This window comes from Carassius gibelio, chromosome B19, assembly GCF_023724105.1.
Source record: "Carassius gibelio isolate Cgi1373 ecotype wild population from Czech Republic chromosome B19, carGib1.2-hapl.c, whole genome shotgun sequence".
Lineage (NCBI taxonomy): Eukaryota > Metazoa > Chordata > Actinopteri > Cypriniformes > Cyprinidae > Carassius > Carassius gibelio.
In genome coordinates this window covers 27,119,236-27,138,905 of record NC_068414.1, presented here as the reverse complement: position 1 = coordinate 27,138,905, position 19,670 = coordinate 27,119,236, and the positions used below count along the sequence as shown (strand labels likewise).

At 36.6% G+C, this 19,670-nt stretch overlaps 1 protein-coding gene across 4 annotated transcripts in view; it reads left to right on the top strand.

Annotated features, from left to right (window-relative positions):
• The first annotated feature begins 2,822 nt into the window (after positions 1-2,822).
• Positions 2,823-19,670, top strand: part of LOC127979082 (plectin) — a 106,558-nt gene continuing 89,710 nt past the window's right edge. For 2 of the 4 annotated variants that reach the window (XM_052584201.1, XM_052584200.1), the window contains exons 1-3: positions 2,823-2,947; positions 5,286-5,570; positions 10,205-10,397. In XM_052584201.1, coding sequence (XP_052440161.1) covers positions 2,912-2,947; positions 5,286-5,570; positions 10,205-10,397 — 514 coding nt within the window. In that variant the 5' untranslated portion in view covers positions 2,823-2,911. Of the gene's footprint in view, positions 2,948-5,285; positions 5,571-10,204; positions 10,398-18,240; positions 18,475-19,670 lie in introns of those variants that run through there. The other 2 variants (XM_052584211.1, XM_052584207.1) reach the window with 2 other exon arrangements.

The window sequence follows — 19,670 nt, the reverse complement described above, 5'->3', positions numbered from 1 at the left end:
TGAATAGAAAATGAAAAAGAACCCCATTTATTTCAAATAGCCTACATTTTTGTAACAAATTAAAGCCCCCCCCCCCCCCCCCCCACCCCATCTCACACATTTTTTAATTAAATTGATTTTCTTTCCAACAAACAAACAAAAACAAACCTTACTGACTGCAAACTTTAGAACTGTTAATAGAAAACTATTAAAAAGCATTTTATTGGTTAGATTCTACTTCTAAAAAAACAAAGTCATGAATTAAATGTATACAATCAAGAAAATGAATGAAAAGGTATTTGAAAATCACTGGTGGTAATTTTTCAGTATGGCACAAATATGCGCATGCGATGTCTGATCCTGTAGGTGGCAGCAGTGACTAACTTTTCCACCATCATCTAGCTAGTCAGCCAAAGCCAGCCACAAACCAGTCATTACCAGCTGCCTGACTGATCATCATGTCTTTTAAAGCCTTCTTGATTTTCCAAGCCAATGTTTACAAGCCATAACCTAGGAATGTTGGGCATCTGTGTTTGATTTCGGGCAGACCAGGTAATTTTGGTCCAGAGGGAGAAAACACAGGGTGTGTTGTCAAAGAAGCTAACCGAGATGGAAAGATCCTGTTGTGACTCATAAATATCCAGCTTCCTCTGAATGGCAGATTTTCCTTTAGTTATTTTTATATTTCATCCAAAGTCCAGACAAAATGCGTGTGGAAAAATGTGCTGTTTAGAACTTACTGTATGCATGTTTCCTGGAACCTGAGCCGTTTGGTTTATTCATCAAAATAGAGACTAATGCATCCACACTACCATTAAAACGTTTGGAATAATTACGATTCATTGTCTGATGCTCACAAAGACTTTATTTAATTAATTAAAAATCCAGTTAAACATGTAACATTGTGAAATATTATGACAATTTAAAATTACTGTTTTATGTTAATACTATATTTTAAAAATGGCATGTAATGGCAAAATAGAATTTTCAGCAGCCATGATCCATCTGTAGTCATTCTAATATGCTGATTTGGTTTTCAGTTTGTGCCAGTTATTAATATAGTTCTTATATCAATTGTGGCTTATTTATTGTTTCAGGATTCTTTGATAAAACTTTCAAAGAACAGTATTTGAACTAGAAATCTTTTGTGATGTTGTAAATGTCTTTGTCAGTTTTGATCAATTGAAATCTGTTCTATATATAAATGTAATTTCTTTAAAAAAAAAAATTCCCAAATTATTCCAAACTTTTGGCCAATAGTGTACCTCTGCGTAAAAGCATCAAATCCAGTTTTGAATTGGGTGAAGAATATTTCTGTCAAAAATTGCTTCATCACAATATAATTGGCAGGCCTAAAACGTGTTTAGCCACGGATGTCACACTTTAAAGTGTGAATATAATTCTAGAGACCTTCTCGGAACTAACTTCATTTTTCTCAGCCATTTTAGCGATGACTAATCTCAGTCTTTTTTTAGTGGTTGTATGTAATCAGTTCCCATCAAGGACTTTTTTTATAAGTGTGACTCGAGTGTCCAAACACATTTCGAGGCCACTGTTTACATTCATTATCTCCATGCTCTCTGTATTTACACGCACACCTAGTAAGTAAAGTACATTGTTACTTTAAATCGCCTCTGGTGCATTTCTCTGCTCCTACCTACCATTAACCAACAGGTCTCCGAGCTGGAGTGAACTGAGGGTGTGTGTGTGTGTGTGTGTGTGTGAGTGAGAGATGTTTAGCCCTGGGAGTGGCTGCTGGATATTCCAGGCAGGGTTGTGAGTGCTGCTCGGCTCAGTGAAGAAAACGCACTCGCTCGTATACGCACTCCTCCAGAGCTGACGTGGGCTGGGGCCTTGCACAGCTGCTGCCCATCTGCCACTGAGAAGCAGCCACAGGAGCTAAACGAGAGGAAAGAGGGAGTAGACAGAGAAGGGGAAGAGGAAAAGTGGCTAAGTATGGACGCGCTGCAAGATTGGGCCCTGGCGTACCCGGCTCTGGCCCGGCTTCTCTGGGTGATTGTGCTGGTTTTGGCCACCGTCCTGGTTTGGAGCTTGTTCTTCTGCTGCTGGGGAAGCCAAAGCTCCACCTCCCCACTGGAGAGATACCTCTCAGGTAATATAGCTGCTTTTATTCTCACGCAACTGACCTGGAATCAGTTCCTGCTGATGTTCTTCAGCTCTTTCCGGATCAGTAGTAGATATTAAGAATTTAAAAAAGAAAAGTTTTTGCAGTGGAAACCAAATGCTGGTTTCCCACGACTGGCTGTTTGTAGTAGGCACAGCATAGAAAGGTGGTTGAGTTGTGTTCAGCATCATGTACTCTTATTTGACGTCATCTGAAGAGGCGTTTTGAATCCTCGAATCACAGTTTACTATTTGTCAAGCAGTATCCCTAAATTAAATGTTCCTTGGGATGTTACGCAATGGCAGCCGTTGCAGATTTTGGCTAGTTCCAAACCAAGATAAAAAAAGACCCACTTGAGAAAGTTATTTTGAGACCACAAAGCAATGGTTGTAAAATTGGACGTACTAATTGTAGCTTGCAGTGAAATCTGTCAGTTGTGTATTCTTTGAATAAATGAAACCCATTCCCGTAGATTTTCATAAACGTAGGAGCCCTCTGTTTTCAGAGAAAACTTTGAGGGTCTGACATGCATTTGAGCTTGAAAGAGTGAAGAATCAGTTCACATAACCAGTTTCTTCTGAGATCTGGGGTCAAGGTTCAATATATCTATAGGCTATATAGCCTACTTGCCAGTGTGTTTGTATACACGTATTTACCTCCAAAAAGACAAATACACAAACCTCCTTATGACATGTTTCAATCAATATCGTGAGGCACAGTTAATGCACGGTCGGGCAGACATTATAGTTTAATATCCTCCACATGAGCTTCCTTTAACTAATTTAATACTGCGTTTCTGTTTCAGCTATGGAGAAACAGTCAAAGACAAAGCACCAGAGCCAGGTACGTCATCTTCCGTTATTAAGTTAATGATGCTGATATGACATTTGTCTAAGTGCATTATTATTCAAGACTCTCATATCACACAAATTACATATAGTGTGCGGATACTAATGAACATAAATTCCTGGTTATGCTCAGAATGGAATACTAGCATGCTTCATACTGTGCAATATACACTGCATACTACCATTTTTAACATGTAATTGTAAATGCTTAAAACTGTAGCTTGTTGCAAAGGTTTCTTCAAAAATATTAAGCAACACAACATTGACAATAACAAGAAATGTTTATTGAGCACCAAATCAACATAATGATGATGATTTTAAGATCATAGCAATGATTGATAAAAAACAAAAAAACAAAAAAACAAACAAATCAGCTTTGCCATAAAAGGAATAAACTGCATTTTAAAATATATCAAAACAGAAAAGTTATTTTAAGTTGTAATACATTTTCACAAAATCAATTATTTTACAGTATTTTTAACCAATTAATGTATGTTTGGGGAACATAAGAGACTGTCAAGAACATTACAAAATCTTACAAACCCCAAACTTTTGAACCGTAGCGTACATACTGCAAGAACCGTAATATTAGCATGCTAGTATGCCATTCTGTATATGCATATGCATATGCCTTCCAGATATTTACTTTTTATTCAGCTGCCTCTAGAGGCCAGTATTGTAAAACAAGCCTTTTGATGACACTTTACAGGGGTTTTTCAGCAAGATTTCAGTGATTCAAAACCCTTTTTTATGTATATATTGTACGAAAATACTTTGCTATAATTGATTGTGATACTACTTTGCTATGATTAAATACGCAAATGATTGTATATATCCAGGTAAAACCATCTTAGAATCTCAAAGTTTACTCTGTATATGTAGGCACACAGTAAAACAGCTGTGTATAAATGCTATAATCTTTATAATTTCTGAATGATAAACACGTAAAAATAGCTTTATAAGACAAAGAGTGTGAGGGCTTGTGTTCATTCTGGTTTAATAGACTGCCGGACAGAGATGGCTTGTGATAGCTCTGTCTGCATGAATGGAGACACAGTCAGTCTCTGCCCACTGTTATAGGACAACAAAAGGCTGTTTCCTCCCCTGTGCTCCAAGTGGAAAGAAAGAAAAACAGATCCAAATGACATTATCTCACAGCCTGAGAGAAGAGGCAGATAAAGTTTATAATATATTAGATTTGTTTGTGCAATTTACGGAGCAGATGGTCAAAATGATGATGGCCATAATCATTTATTCTGGGTACTGCGATAACCCAGATTAATGTAAAAAAAAAAAACTAAACTATTTTAAAACTATATTATTTTTCCAATTCAATTTCTTGTGGTATTGCATCAAATGCAATACCTTGCAGTGGTACCAAAAAGAATTTGAGCACTTGAAATTGTATGAATTTGATTAAAATAGATTGCAGCAAGTAACTTATGTATTAATTACATCCACTATTGTTACTTTACTACTCATTAGTTAAAAGTAATAGCAAAAAACGGCTTTGAAAAGTGAAGTTAGTTCCAAGAAAACTTGTATTTATGCAATTGGTTTGACCTTTTGTGTCTACAATGAGGTTCAGTTATGAATTAAGCTTCCCAATGCTTTTTGCGGCTGTACGTGATGTGTCTTGTGAGGGAGGAAACATAAGCTTTAGTTCTTGCGTTTGTCTCCATGATGTCAAGGCAAACAAATTTCCACTTTCCTCTAGTGTTTAAACAGTAGTGTTTATTTAAAGGAATAGTTGACTCAAAAATGATCATTTGTTGGACATTGTAGAGGAATTTTTTTATTTATTTTTTTATCACTTCACAAGATGATATGTGGATTATTGTGATGTTTGAACTCTCATTCTGACTGCACCCATTCACCACAGAGGATCCACTGGTGAGCAAGTGATTTCTGTTCAGAGATTGTTCATTTTTGGGTGAAATATTGATTTAATGCTTTGCTCAAGTTGGTCTTCATAGTTTTTCTTAGTGAGGATGGATGTCAGTTTGGTAATTTAAAAAACTTGATTCCGGTCTTGACATAAAAACCAACTAAAATAATGTTCTTTTACCTGCTTTCTATTTAAAAACGAATTTGTCTGATAGAAACGGCCTCCTAACTGTGCACCTGACAGATTCAATCACACTCACATAACGACTCCTTTGTGTAATCCAGGCAGTGGGCATCAGAAATAGCTGAACAGTCTCTAAACCCACTGATAACCCTTTTGTGGCCTTTTCAGAATTGTCTTTTCTAAAATTACTTTAACCTGCATACATTTGAAAGGTGGTTCCTGTTGTGTTCAAATGAATACGCTGATTTCACTGCTTTTTCAGCGGAAGAAGAAGCCGAAGGACAAGAGTGTCTCAGCGGCTCTGCTAAATGAGGGGATCGTCGGGGTGATCAAACTGGCAACCCCTCTGTCTCAAGAGAAACTGAAGAAGAAAGAAAAGGAAAAACACAGGAAGAAGACGGAGGAAGAGGAGGAAAAGAAGGAGGGAAAGGATGAGAAGGAGGGAGAGAAAGAAGAGAAACCCTCTACAACAGTGAGGAGGAGAAACAAACGGCATCTGAAAGTCACCATCGCACCTGGGACCGTGACTCCAGCATCTGCTGAGCAGGTGAGAATGGCAAAGGCAAATCTGAACGCTGTCTCTTGTCATATAGAAATAGGGTTCAAAATTCATTAACTTGAAACAAATCTGTTTTGACACCTTCTTTTATTCGTTTTGTCTTTTATATAGGAGTCTGTTCAAACACACTGTGCTTTTTGTGTTTTTATGTTAATGGTGATTAAGAGCGATAAAGAAATACTAAATATAAATGTAATATATCCCAAATAAACAGTAGTTCTGTCCATTAAAAACTTAGTTTATTAATTACTAAAGCAGCATAAATCTTTTGTTATGTCCTTGAACCCTGTTGCTTGAAGAATGCAGCTTTCTTTACATTTAATGGCACATATTTTATTTTATTTAAATTTGTAGTTTTTATTTGATCACCAGTCATCTTTAATAATTTATTATATTATTTTGAACCATGATTTGTTTTTGCTATTACTAATTGGTGGAGGTTGGCATTAGGGGGAGAGACATTTTCATTCTTCAGATAGGTTAATTGGACAAAAATGTGAATATGGCTCTATGTCCAATATGAGTAATCATTAGTTTTGTCCAATTTGTAAAGGCAGTTCAAACATGAATGATATTTAAAAAGATGATTATAACAATAACTATATTAACATCCACACCAAGGCATATTATTTGCATGCTGCAGTTATGTAGTCTGTGGCTTTAAATGCTCGAGCTCTTTAAACCAGGATAGATTATATTTGGCTGTTAATGTTTTCATGGTCCATCAACCTGAAGAAAAAATATGATTCATTATTAGAATGATTTTTATAAATCCAAATTTATCATTATAATTATCCTTGGTGTGAACAACCCTTAAGACTGTACATCTGCTGAAAGTTTATTTTGGAGTACACATTTGGGTGGGCTTCAGTGCTAATAGACTTGGTCTAAAAGACACGAGAAAGTGTACTGAAGTAAGTTTTAGAAGCATCTCCTAAATGAAGAAATGTGCATGTCAATTTTAACAGTTAATTTAGACCACCCAACAGCTTCAAACATCATAAAACACCCAGCTGTAGCCATAATGAAGTGCACTCTAGAGGGTTAATTTCAGCAGGCATTGTGCACAATAGGCTGAAGCTGGCACATAGCAGCCCCTCCCTCAACCGGCCCATGCAAATGGCAACAACTATCCCTTTTTCTTACCAGCCATTGAGCGGTATAAAAGCCTTCTGTTATGTAAGATGTTGTCAAGTCTGAGCCATGTTAACTTGCTTGCAAAATGCGACGACTGTGCTAGTAACTGTAAATTCAGTACCTTTAATGATGCATACACATGTATTTGAAGAAGTAATTCAGGATTTCAGACCTATTTCTTGATCAACAAATAACTGGTCTTTTAATGATGTGGCCTAAACATTTACGTATCCATAGATAGACCCAAAATATATATTTTTGGAAATATGTTTTTTATTTTATTTTTCAAAGGCTTGAACAGATCATAAAAAATATATATTTTACTTTTACTGTATTTCAAACTTGTATGTCCACATCAACACATCCATACAAGCATATTTCTAAATGCCACAAATGTGTAATTAAAATACATCTTAAAAAATCTTTAATATTGATAATGGAACTGGAACAGCTAACATTATGGATTACTTTTTATTCGGTAACACACTAACTACAAAGAGAACTAAAAAATACTTCCTAATCATGTATTAATCTCTAATGTTAATTTACTCATTCACTAATCCTTGATTAAAATATAAAGAAGTTTAAAAACATAGATATGAATATATAAAAATCTGTTAATACTGAGCTAACCTGGACTAAAAAGTGTTGTACTTCTATCTAATAAAAAAAAAAAAAATACTGTAATAAATGTCTTGCTTATTGTTAAGTTAATGTTAGTTAACTACTACACACACATACAATTCTATAATATACAAAATATATAAAAAATAAAAAATAATATATATAATAAAAAGAATAATCAACAAGGACAGCTTTCACTATGATCATCAGTTTTTTTTATAGTTTTAATTAATATTTCATTTCTCAATAATTTTGTTTTTTTTGTAAATTATAAATATTACATTTATTCACTTGACTTACATTAAGTATAGGCCACATTTTGTGTGTGCCCCTTGGAAAAAAATCAAACATTGACCTTGGCGTTGTTAATGGGATGCTTTACCAGTTAAAGTAACTTTATGCTTAATTTTCTTTTGGAACTCATTTTGTGTGTACATAAGTTGATATAAACTTTATGTAATTTAATGAAGCAGTATCTATAAGTTAGCTACTTTTTTTATTTACTTTTCCCCCCACTGATTTTTGATTCAAATGCTTCAGTCACTATTGAGGCTTTGGGGTGCACTACTTTGGGTCACAATTGTAGTTTATCAAACAGAGGAGCATTTGTTCATGGGAAGGCAATAAACTCTCTCCCACATAATAGATCAAATCTATCGGTGCATTGTGCAAAACACCCAGTGACATTCCACCATTGTGTGGAACTGAAGCACCACAGGGGCAACAGAGTTGGATCAGATCAGATCACCTTTCCCCTGTCCAGCAGTGATCATCCACAGCATTTTGCACCGTCATCTCCACGGGCAAACAGCACCGGAGCACCCAGCGGTATAATCACTTGACTTTCCTAACTAGGGCGCGTTCGTGCTGGATTCCTCCTCGGTAAGTTCCACTGCAGGTACTTTTCTCCGTACGGCTGCATCACTGACATATGCGTTATTCGCGGGACGCTGTAAGTTTGACATCGTTTCCTCGGAGCGTTATATGCGGGGAGGTGACACTGACATTGGCGTGTTGACAGATCAGAAGGGAGGGTGGTGACCCGCTGGATGCTGTGTTTGGTCTTTAAACAGAGTCGCGGTACCCATATGAAGCAGTTGTTTAAAGGATGCTTGGTGTGTTTGCCGCATCGTTGAATCTGCTGAGCAATGATGACGAGAATACTTCTGCGCGCGATTATATGCGTCGCGCTGAGGATTTCTCATTTAATGGTTGAATTTGCAGCGCTCGAGAAACATAAACAACAGCAGCAGTTTTCTGTCAGTCTGCTTGAGGGGGTTTGAAATCGTTAGTAGTGCGTTTGTTCCGCTGTTGACTAACGTGTTACCATGGTAAATGACAGTGTACTTTGAAATATTATGTAATATTATGCTATCATGCAAATATTAATTCAGTAGCCTACAACGGTAAACACAAACGTGGACACACCCACTCATTTGAGATTAATACACTAGGGCCTAATTATAACTATGAAATAACACGAATGGAAGATATTTAAAAATATATATTTTAATAATACAATACCTACCGTTCTAAAGTTTGGTGTTGGTAAAACATTTTTAAAGCGTTCTTGCAATAGCCTAAGTCTCTTATGCTCACCAAGGATGCATTTATTTGATAAAAATGTAGTGAAACAGTGATATTGTGAAATAATACTACAAGAACTATTTCTATTTTAATATGCTTAAATGTGCTTTATTGTAATAATATGCTGATACTTGGTGCTCAAGAAACATTTCTTTTTATCATCAGTGTTGAAATCAGTCGCGGTGCAATTTGTAGAAACCATACATATTTTTTTTTAGGATTCTTTGGGGAATAGAAAGTTCAGAAGAGAAGCACTTTTGTAATATTACGGATGTCTTATTAAAAAAAAAAGACTCCCAGATTTTTGAATGGTAGTGTATAACTAAAAGTTATGGAGACGTTATATTTTTGGCATTTAAGCAAAGGATTTTATTATCTTAAATTAATCTAGTGTGTCCAAACTTTGACTGGTGGATTATATTAAAGTTCCATGAAGTTTTGTAAAGTCAGTATTACTTGATGCATGCAAATAAAGAGTGTGATGAAAAGTGTGAAATATTTTGCAACAGAGAAAAAATTTAATCTAGGTCCTGTCTTTTCACATTCATGACAGGGCAGCAGAGGTCACAGAAGCCGTGCTGGTTGACTTTGTAACCGCTCTAAATCACAGCCCTGCATTTTCCTCCTGTCTGAAGTCTCTTTGGATCCACCAACGATAGTGACGTTTATTGTCTTCCTTTGGGGCCACTGAAACATGTTCTTTTCAACAACTTCATGTTGTCTTAGTAACTTTTGAGTAATCAGTTACCTTCCAATCAGTCTCTGACAATATCTTCTGTCCTCTTCAAGAAAGGCAGCATACTATCGAGCAAACATTAAGGATTTATTAATCTGATTATATACACGAAAGACAAGCTACTTCCACAGGTTCAAATGCTGTTCCACACTTTAAATAGCAGTATGTATTAATTTTGATTGCACTAAAGTAGTGCGGTCTCTTTATATTTTATTAATCAATATTAAGGCATTAGCTATATGATATTCTTGTTAATCATATGGCTGGTTCTTATGAATAGACATGAGGGATTTTATTATGTTGGTTAATATTTTCAAATCTTTTCTCAACTCGTTCTCAAAAATAACTGTAAAGTTGATGATATCTACAGTTGTGTGAAAGATTTTTTAGTGTCTTCTAGTCACCCAGAGTAAAGTGGTTCTCCAAAGTGCCCTGAAAACTCCACATCCTCCTGAAGAGCATCAGCAATTCGCTGCTACATCGTGTATTCATTTTGTATGATCTCTAACACACACGTTTTCCATGTCTCTATTCCCAGGTCATGTCTGGTGGTCGCCGGCGAGTACTTGAGCGGTCTGCATCAGAGGAGAGTGCAAGTGACCCGAGCTCCTCACCTTTTCCTGGAGACACCTTACCATGGAACCTCCCCAAACACCAGCGCGTCAAACGCTCCAAATCTGCCTCCGGAGATGTCCTGGACCCTGCAGAAAGAGCAGTCATTCGCATTGCAGGTCAGAGGAATCAAAGAAATATCGCAGTGCTTACACAATTCAAATGAAAGTTCTTTATTGACATTTGTGGAAACTTTTCATTTCATAAAACATATATATTGTGGAAAAAGTTTCTATTTTTATTTTAAAAGGTTCTTCACACTAAAAAAATCTTTAAGAACCATTAATTGAAAGGTTCTTTAGGGAAGCAAAAAATATTCTTCTGTATGGCATAAAAGCAAAAGACCCCTTTTGAAACTTAACCAAAAAACAAAAAAACTTGAAGAAAAAATGTGAGAATACATTTTTTTTAGGTGCCGTGAAAGTTAGTCATTTGAAACTATAAAAGAGTGTACTATAATATAATGAAATGCTGTTTCCAAAATATTTATTTATGGTGCAGTATTATTATCATAATTACAATGATATTTTGTGGACAAAAGAAGTCCATTGTCTGTTGTCAATATGGCAGCAACGTATGAAGCTCCGCTCATACAAAAGTCAAACCAAGGAGCTTTCTGTTGGTAAACTCCATGTGCGGAAATCTTTCATCTCCCAGCAAAATTCCCGAAATGACTGGATTTTGCCCTTGAAAATTTGCCAAACAATAGTGTATGTGACTACAACTTTATTCAGAGTTTTTGAATGGCAGTCAATAGAGAAAGATGCTCTTTAGCAGTAAGATCTTCAAGCACACAAAAATGGCAATGCTATTGGAATTATTACATGACACATTATCCAGTAAGACTCCTTAAGTTTGCCTATATGTCTACCAGTCACTTTTAGTAACAAAAATATTTATAGATGGATAAAAAGTAGTTGAGTCTTCGCTCATGGTATTTGCCTATTTGATTAAACATGTTAGCATAAACAAATATAGTGTTTCATATAATACACACAGACTTGCGGTCCACTTTGCACAAGGAATATTTCTTGCTTGGCAGGTGTCTGATGTGCCGTTGAAGTTCCGTTTAAAACAAACTTGCTTTTGCTATCTTATGTTTGCTTAATATAGCTTTTTCTGTTAGTAGGACATTAGATAGAGAGAGTTTGTTTTAGGATACTGTTGTCTTTTGGCTTAGGAGGGAAAAAACAACCCCTGGCTTTCTGAATGTCCTGTACTTGCAGGTTTTAAATCCAGGTAGAACATTTATTGCAGAAAGGCACATTCAGAAACATGTTAGAGGCTGCTTTTTTGTTATTTAATTGAAAATATGCCTGTGTGGATGTTTATATCTAGCAGTATATCTGCAGTAAGTCTGTTCTTTGTGTGACCCTGCCATGCTGCAATAGGACTGACACAGCAGTTACTGTGTGTGTGTGTGTGTGTGCACAACAGACCATACACACACACAATATTAGGCAAGGGTGTGGTCCCAGGACTGCAGTGTTTTTATCTCGTACAGTTCTTCTGATCTGCATTATGCACACACAGGGATGATTCAGCCACTTTTAGGAATATTGTTGTTTCTCTGTGCCATAAATATTTTATATTAGGGCAGAGTTTCATCTGGTACACTGACATCTTTATCTCACAGTGGAAATTAAGCAGGATGCTGGTGTATAGTCTGAATGAACCACATCCATTGTTTCATATACAGTCTTACAGTTTCAGGGAACTTTAAAGCATGTAACATTTTTATGTTTGCCACAAATTTATCCAAAGTGACCTTCAGGGTTATTATTGCTAATAGGTTGTATTATTGCTATTCAGAGTTAAAAGTGCCTTGGTGTTGCTAGTGCCTTGCGGTGTCTAAGATTTCTTTTTATTTTTGCAAAGCCATTTCTAGTACTGTAAACACATTTGTCCACAACCTGGTTAACCACAGGAAGTTTTGATAGTTCAGGTAGGTTTGAACTGCACTTGGCTGCCATCCTGTGGCAGGAAATTGGCACTATGAAAATGAGTTAGTCAGCAGCCCTGCTTGATTGCTTTGCACTGCTAAATGCTTAATTCAAATTCATTGTAGTGCTGCTCAGTTATAACAAAGAATATGTCCCTTGATATTGTAATCATGATTATTAATATTAATGATTACAATTCTGTAAATGATTCAAAGTTATTTTTAACAGACTGAGGATACTTAAAAAAAAGTCATACATGTAGATATTACATTTATCATGCTGAAAATCAAATGGCTCTTAACTTCAGATCTGAATTTCTGGCCTGCTGTCTCATTTCTGGGGCTAGGTTTCATACACTGTGCCTCCGGCTAGACTTAGCACTGCAGAAAGATCTTAAATGTCTGGAATTTTACTTGTGTAGACATCAGAGAATTTCGGAGGGTTTAATGGAGAGACAAGCACTGAACTAAACTAACAGGTTGACAATGAGTTTATATATAATAAAGTTATACTTTAAAAATGCTTTCAGACCTGTTTTCTCTCTTGTGATTCTTATGAGGTATTGAGGGAAGCAGTTCAGCATCTAAACTTTAAAGGGGTCATATGATGCGATTTTAATTTTTTAATTTTTTCTTTCTCTTTGAAGTGTTACAAGCTCTTGGTTCATGAAGAAGATCTGTAAAGTTACAAAGACTAAAGTCTCAAGTACAAAGAGATAATCTTTATCAAAGTTAAGACTATGCCTCGCCCCCCTAAAACGGCTCATTCAAACACACCCCCACATGTCTACGTCACTGTGTGGAAATATTTGTGTAATGCCGCCAAAATGTTCATGCAAAGAAAGAAGGCGTGGTTTCAGAAACCTCAGTTAGTGTTGAAGCAGTCGTATCAGGGAGATGCTGTGTATATCTAGATGAAAGCAAAAGCTCTTTATTTGGTCTTCCGAAAGTAGATACATTTAGGAATCTTTAAGATTACTTACAACAGAACAGCAATGCATTTTATAGACGACCGTTTCATGAACCTAGGAGAGGAGGTACTTCTGACTTTGCTACGACCATCTGGTGCTTATGAATCAGCTACTGGAAGTATGTTTTGTTATTAGTTTAATTATTTGCTATTGACTGTTCAAATGCGGAGTTTTGCAAATCGTGTGTGTATGTATGTGTGTGTGTGTGTGAGTAAGAGAGTGAGAAACTGGGTCACACAGTGGAGTCAGTTGCCTTAACCGTCCTTGGCCTGTGTACTGCAAACACATACAAGCTTCATCACTGTGTCTGTCACGCGACTCTGTTCCTCTTTCAGGCTTGAATTGATGGTAAAACTAAAGATATTATTAACTGTCTTTACTTTTATTTTGAAAGATGAAGCTCTTGATTATGGAAAGGGGCTTTACATCTCCGACGGGGGCTTGTTCGGCCAATCACAATGCACTGGGTCAGTTGGCCAATCAGAGCAGACTGCGCTTGTCAGAGGGAGGGACTTTGTAGAAAAAGACACGTTTGAGAGAGGCGGGGCATAGAGGACCTACAATAATGTACAGTATTTTTAAAATAATGTGTTTTTTGAACATTAAAGCATGTCAACATATACTGTTACTCCAAATACACAAAATAATGATCTTTAAAAAAGCATCATATGACCCCTTTATCAGATCTAATCTTTCCTCAGTGCCATCACCGCACAGCACAAACTGATTATCAGTTGCTCCTCACAGGAACTACTAAGATCTGCAGCTGGATTGCACTTGGCATTTATGTCATTAATAATTTAATAAGCGCTTGCAGATTTATTACAGCGTGACAGCCTGCTATCCATCCTGCTATCTTGCAGTTTTTTGTTTAGTTTTGTCCTGAATATGTTCACATTGTTGGCTCCAGAAAGTTATTGGGAAAATCTGTAACCTTTAGAGACCACACCAGGATGAATCAATTATTCATGATTAACTATAAATAGCATAAAGTTCCACATGCCTCTGGAACTCAAAAAAATCCAGTGAATTATTTACTGATAGTTTAGATAGGCAAGCATCTGTATGACTTTTCATTCTTCCCATTATCTTTATATTTCACATAGTGACAATGTGCGTAGCTCAGAAGCAGATCTCAGTTAAATCAACGGAGACTATCAGTTTAAATTGTGATCAATATACTGATTTTGGCTAATGAGCTATAGACAAGGTTATGTGCATTGATAAATGTGTAATGTTGCCTTTTCTCTTGTTAGATAATGACAGTCAGTAAAGAAGATGGTGGCAGATCATCCATTCCAATGCAATGCCAAATTATTGTGATTTATATAGGCCTAAATCCCACAAATGTTAGTCCTACTGCCACCACATGGTGTCAGTAGTTAAAAAAACAACAACAGAGAAATGAGTTTTAGATTGAACACCTATGCTCAAACAGGATTTCCAGGAAACATTGTTTTCACCTTAAAGTGCAGTAGTTTAGAGTGAGTTTGAGTCATACTTATCACGTAGACCAAGATTAAAAGACATCTGTCCTGCTGCTGTAATGTAGAAACTTGAGACCGATTAGTGTCATGCCATAATTGATTATCTGATTATGAAGTGGAGAGGAAAAGCTATCTGTCAGTGTAGATGTGCAGACATGCTGCTATACTTTAGATCTCATGATAAAAATAGACACGTGTTGGTTCTTTTAATTCACTCCACTGAGCAACAACCCGAACTACCTTAGCAACACGCTAAAAACAATTCAAAACTTTCAACCACTGAGCAGCGTCCTGCCAAAGCCACTACACACTAGCATCATAGCAGTGTGGTATTTTCTTCAGCACATAAAAATCTAGATTTGATGAACTAGCTGTTAAAATATGATTTGACCATAATCCATTTTACATATTTGAGGGCATATCCAGTTCAATATAAATTGTGCACTTTCTTTTTTTATTAAACATTATTAAAATTATTTCACAATATTTTATTACATGGCATTTCAAGGGAGATTTGATCAGGATTTATGTATTTTTCTGGGAAAAATACTCATTTATATAAGGGTGTGCATAGTCAGCGGTATTTATTTAGACATTTTATGGCTCCCGAAGCCAAAATATTTGCAGTAGTTTGAGAAAGAGTTTCTCAGTGACATTAAAAATGTCAAATACTGACAAGCATTATCCAGGGTTTTGGAAAGAGCTGACGGGTTGATGGATCGTGAACACCTCGGGAATGCTCGTAATGAGGGCACATCTGGTGTAGGGGATTTCTTATGGTAAGGGGTGGGGTTTGCCCCCTTGAGTCTGTGTGTTTTTTTTATTTTTTTTTAAGAAGGCTGTGAAGCATCAAACATAGCTGCTACCAGCTTGAATTAGTTTTTTTTTAAAAAGGGGCCAAGGAGTGGCAGAATAGTGTCTCACTTCATTTTTTAAAAGCTAATTGCTTTTTCAAGTGATAAAAGTTCACTTCATCTAACTTTTTCCATTTCCTCCTGAGAAAGACATACTTCATACAAAAGGGTTTTATTTCCCTCTGCCCTTCCCACTCGGTCTCTCTACTTATTTAATCACTGTCACTCTCTCAAACGCACACGCACACACACACACCTACTGTATTTGGTTTGGTCTCCATTCTGTTAGTGGTTTTCTATCAGGAAGTCTGTGTATATTGTACTGTTATTGGCAGCTTCTGTATGAAGTGTCATTACTTTGTCACACTGCTGCCACAATGTGGTCTGTTTAAAAAAATGTCTAGGTTTAATTTAAGTTTTAGAACTAGATTTGACTAAATTTGCTGCAACAGTGCTAGAATGTTCTGGGTTGTAGTTAGGGCATTGCTGGTTGTTTATAGGGTTTTCTGGGTGGTTGCTTGGTGGTTTTTAGGATGTTTAAGGTTGTTACTAGGGTATTGCTAAGTAGTGTAGTTTCTAGGGTAATCTTGCCAAGTGTTCTCTTTGGCATCGTGTGTAGTTGCTAAAATTACCAGTAATTTGGTAACAAGTCAATACTTAAACTTAAAAAAAATGTAACAATACCACACTTGTTAACAAGACTGGTCTTACAGGGAACCGGATTCATTTACCTGCTGATAAGCTGAAGTTTTCAAACTGTCCTGTGTACTCTGTGAAGCACTTAAAGGGTTACTTCACCCAAAATTGAAAGTTCTGTCATTAAAAATTAAATTTATGCATTTAGCAGACACTTTTATCCAAAGCGACTTACAGTGCATTCAGGCTATCAATTTTTATGCCGTTCCAAACCCTTAAGACCTTCTTTCATCATCCGAAGATATTTTTGATGAAATCCGAGAGCTCTCTGACCCTGACAGAATTTATTTTTGGGTGAACTATCCCTTTAAGCATTTTATTTTTATTTTATTATTTTTACATTTAGGCCAATTATCAAAGCCAACCCAAAATGCCAGAGTTTTTTTGTTCAACGCTTATAAATTCTTTCATTATAACAAAGGTGTAGACATGATGCAAGTAAGAGATTAATTGTGGATTGTAGATAGCTTTTTGATTATAACTGGATTTTTTTGCAAGAGTGCAGAACTTTGTGAGCTTGCGCTTAAGATTATACAGGGAACTTTTTTCTCACTTTAGGTATATAATAAACAGTATTCACAATCTGAATAAATTCTTGCTGCTTAGTACACACTGTGGAATACATACTCTAGTGTTGAAGGCAAAGGACGGGACAAAAAAAACATTGATTTGTGCATTCAGTCTTAGAGTGTAAATTCAAACTAAAAGGCCTGCAATATTTCATGCTGCTTTGGTCTTTGTCTTTTCATCTTTGTAAACAATGTTTACTTATACAAATTTGAAAGCTGCATGCTGTTTTAATGTATGAACTAAAATGTTGATATCGTGACAACACTACTTGCTAGATTTTGGGGTAGGCTGGATTCCTTATAATTCCTGGGATTTTTAATGAGCACAGAGAGTCAGGACCTCGGTTTAACATCTCATCTGAAGGACGGATGACCAATTGGTGGTTTATTTGCTGTTTTGGGTGGTTTCTAGGGCATTGCTAATGGGTTTCAAAAGGTGTTCAGGGTTGTTACCAAATGGTTTCTAAGATTGTTGTTTGGTGATTTTGGGGTGTTTTGGATGGTTTCTTACTAGTCCTAGTATAAGTTATAATTAAAAGAAAATTCCTGCTGTTTTATCATTTAAAGTGAAGTGACATTCAGCCAAGTATGGTGACCCATACTCAGAATTTGTGCTCTGCATTTAACCCATCCGAAATGCACACACACTGTGAGCACACACCCGGAGCAGTGGGCAGCCATTTATGCTGCGGCGCCCGGGGAGCAGTTGGGGGGTTCGATGCCTTGCTCAAGGGCACCTAAGTCATGGTATTGAAGGTGGAGAGAGAACTGTACATGCACTCCCCCCACCCACAATTCCGTCCGGCCTGAGACTAGAACCCACAACCCTTCGATTGGGAGTCCAACCCTCTAACCATTAGGCCACAACTTCCCCTGTGACTTTTTATAAAAGTCACAAGCCACATTATTTGAACTATTTTTCTTGTTTATTGTACAAATGTTTTACTTTTATATGTTACACAGAAGAAATAAAGTAATACAGGTTTCAAATAACTTGAGGTGGAGTAAATTGACAGAATTTTCATTTTTGGGTGGACTGGCCCTTTAAGCGTAATGTTATTCTCATGTAGATGCCAGGGTTTGTGTATGTTTGTTCACACTTTGTTATTAAGTCTGAGTGTATGTGAGAGTGTCAAAGTCCTGCTGAGATTTAGCCGTCATGTCACAGCCAATATTAACCCACACTACATACTTAATACCTTTCCTTTCATGCTGATCTATTTTTGGCCAGCTTCATAATGCTTCATTGTACTAGAGTTGATGTCCTTAGAAAGCAGCCTGTTGCTCGTGTGTTCATGTGTTGCATGTATGCCTTTAAGAGGTGGGACCGTGTTTTGTGTGTGTTGGTATTTCTCAAGCTTGAGGAGGGGAGTGGTACTGGTGGTCTGGAATGAGAGCCAGAACTGTGGGGGAATACTCACTCACACACTTACACACACACACACACACACACACACACAGCCTGGAGAGAGTGAGACTGTACAAACACACCAGTCTGTTCTGACAGAAACACGTCCGAAGAAGGACTCCAAGTAAGAGAAGAGAGGAAAACAGGAGAGAGATTGACCTGACCTCATTCTAGGGCCATGTCCATGTACGATCCAGCCAGCGTGACTGCTCAAGTAGACGAGCAGGAGTTTATGCAAGCCTACGAGAACGTCAGAGAGAAGTTTAAAGGTACTCGAGCCGTGGCTGTCAGTGTCTGTGTGTGAATGCACCAAACGTTCGACTGTGATTGTGTGCGTCTGGAGAAGAGGGGGCTGGAGCTCCGTCTTTGGCGTCGGGTTAGAAGTAGTTCCACATTGATTGGCACATATGCATCTGACTGCAGAGTTGCAAAAGACTAAACCTAGAAGCACTAGTAGCTCTGAAACTTTGCATTGGCATGAGTTTTACAGCTGTTTCTGTTAAAACACATGCTGATGGGTCCGTTTAATTCAGACGTCTTCAACCCACCTGGTGTGTCAGGGTCTTGAGTCGTCCTGTAAGGGACTGTCTATAAACACGTGTCTTATGAAACACGTTTATTGAGTGTTAATAATTTATTCATGGAGAATGCATCACCCCATATGTGCAGATATGATGACTAATTTATTGCAGTTTCATAATATTTATCTTTTAATATTCACCCCGATATTTACATGGCATGCAATATCAAGTTGTAAACAGGAATGATCCAAGCAGACTCTGGAAAGTTTTAGTATATTTATTAGCATTTAAAAGTTTAGGGTCATAGATAAAAAAAAAAAAAAAAAAAAAAGTGTATATATATATATATATATATATATATATATATATATATATATATATATATATATATATATATATATATATATGAATAAATGACATTTTCAAATATATTAATTAAATTACAATGATGTTCCACTGTTTTTTTTATTTTTTATTATTTATTTCCATATTGAATTTATTTGTGAAGCCCTTTTCACAGTACATATTACAAAGCAGACTGAATGCCTTGAATGGTTCATGTTTTTAAGTGTGTAACCATCCTCTCCCATAATCCTACTTCTGCCCCATGTCTGCAGGACTGGGTCCTGAGTAGAGATCTATAAATATTGCCCCAGTTTATTATTGTAGAGGAAAACTGGACCTAGACGGCCAGCATAAGTCTGAATATCAGGGAACACTGAGTCTGAATGAATCCGGGTTTTACGCAAAACCTAATGTTGGAGATAATTGTATTGTATACAGAAGGATTTAAATCCCGAATAGCTTAATACAAAATCCAATTAGAGTTTGATTTATTTCCAGTTAGAGGTAAGTTTAAGTGACAGCACTTTACACAGGTTACCTGCATTTACTGCCAAGAAGTCAGGTTGCATCATTTCTTTGAATCCCGAATGTTAGACGGA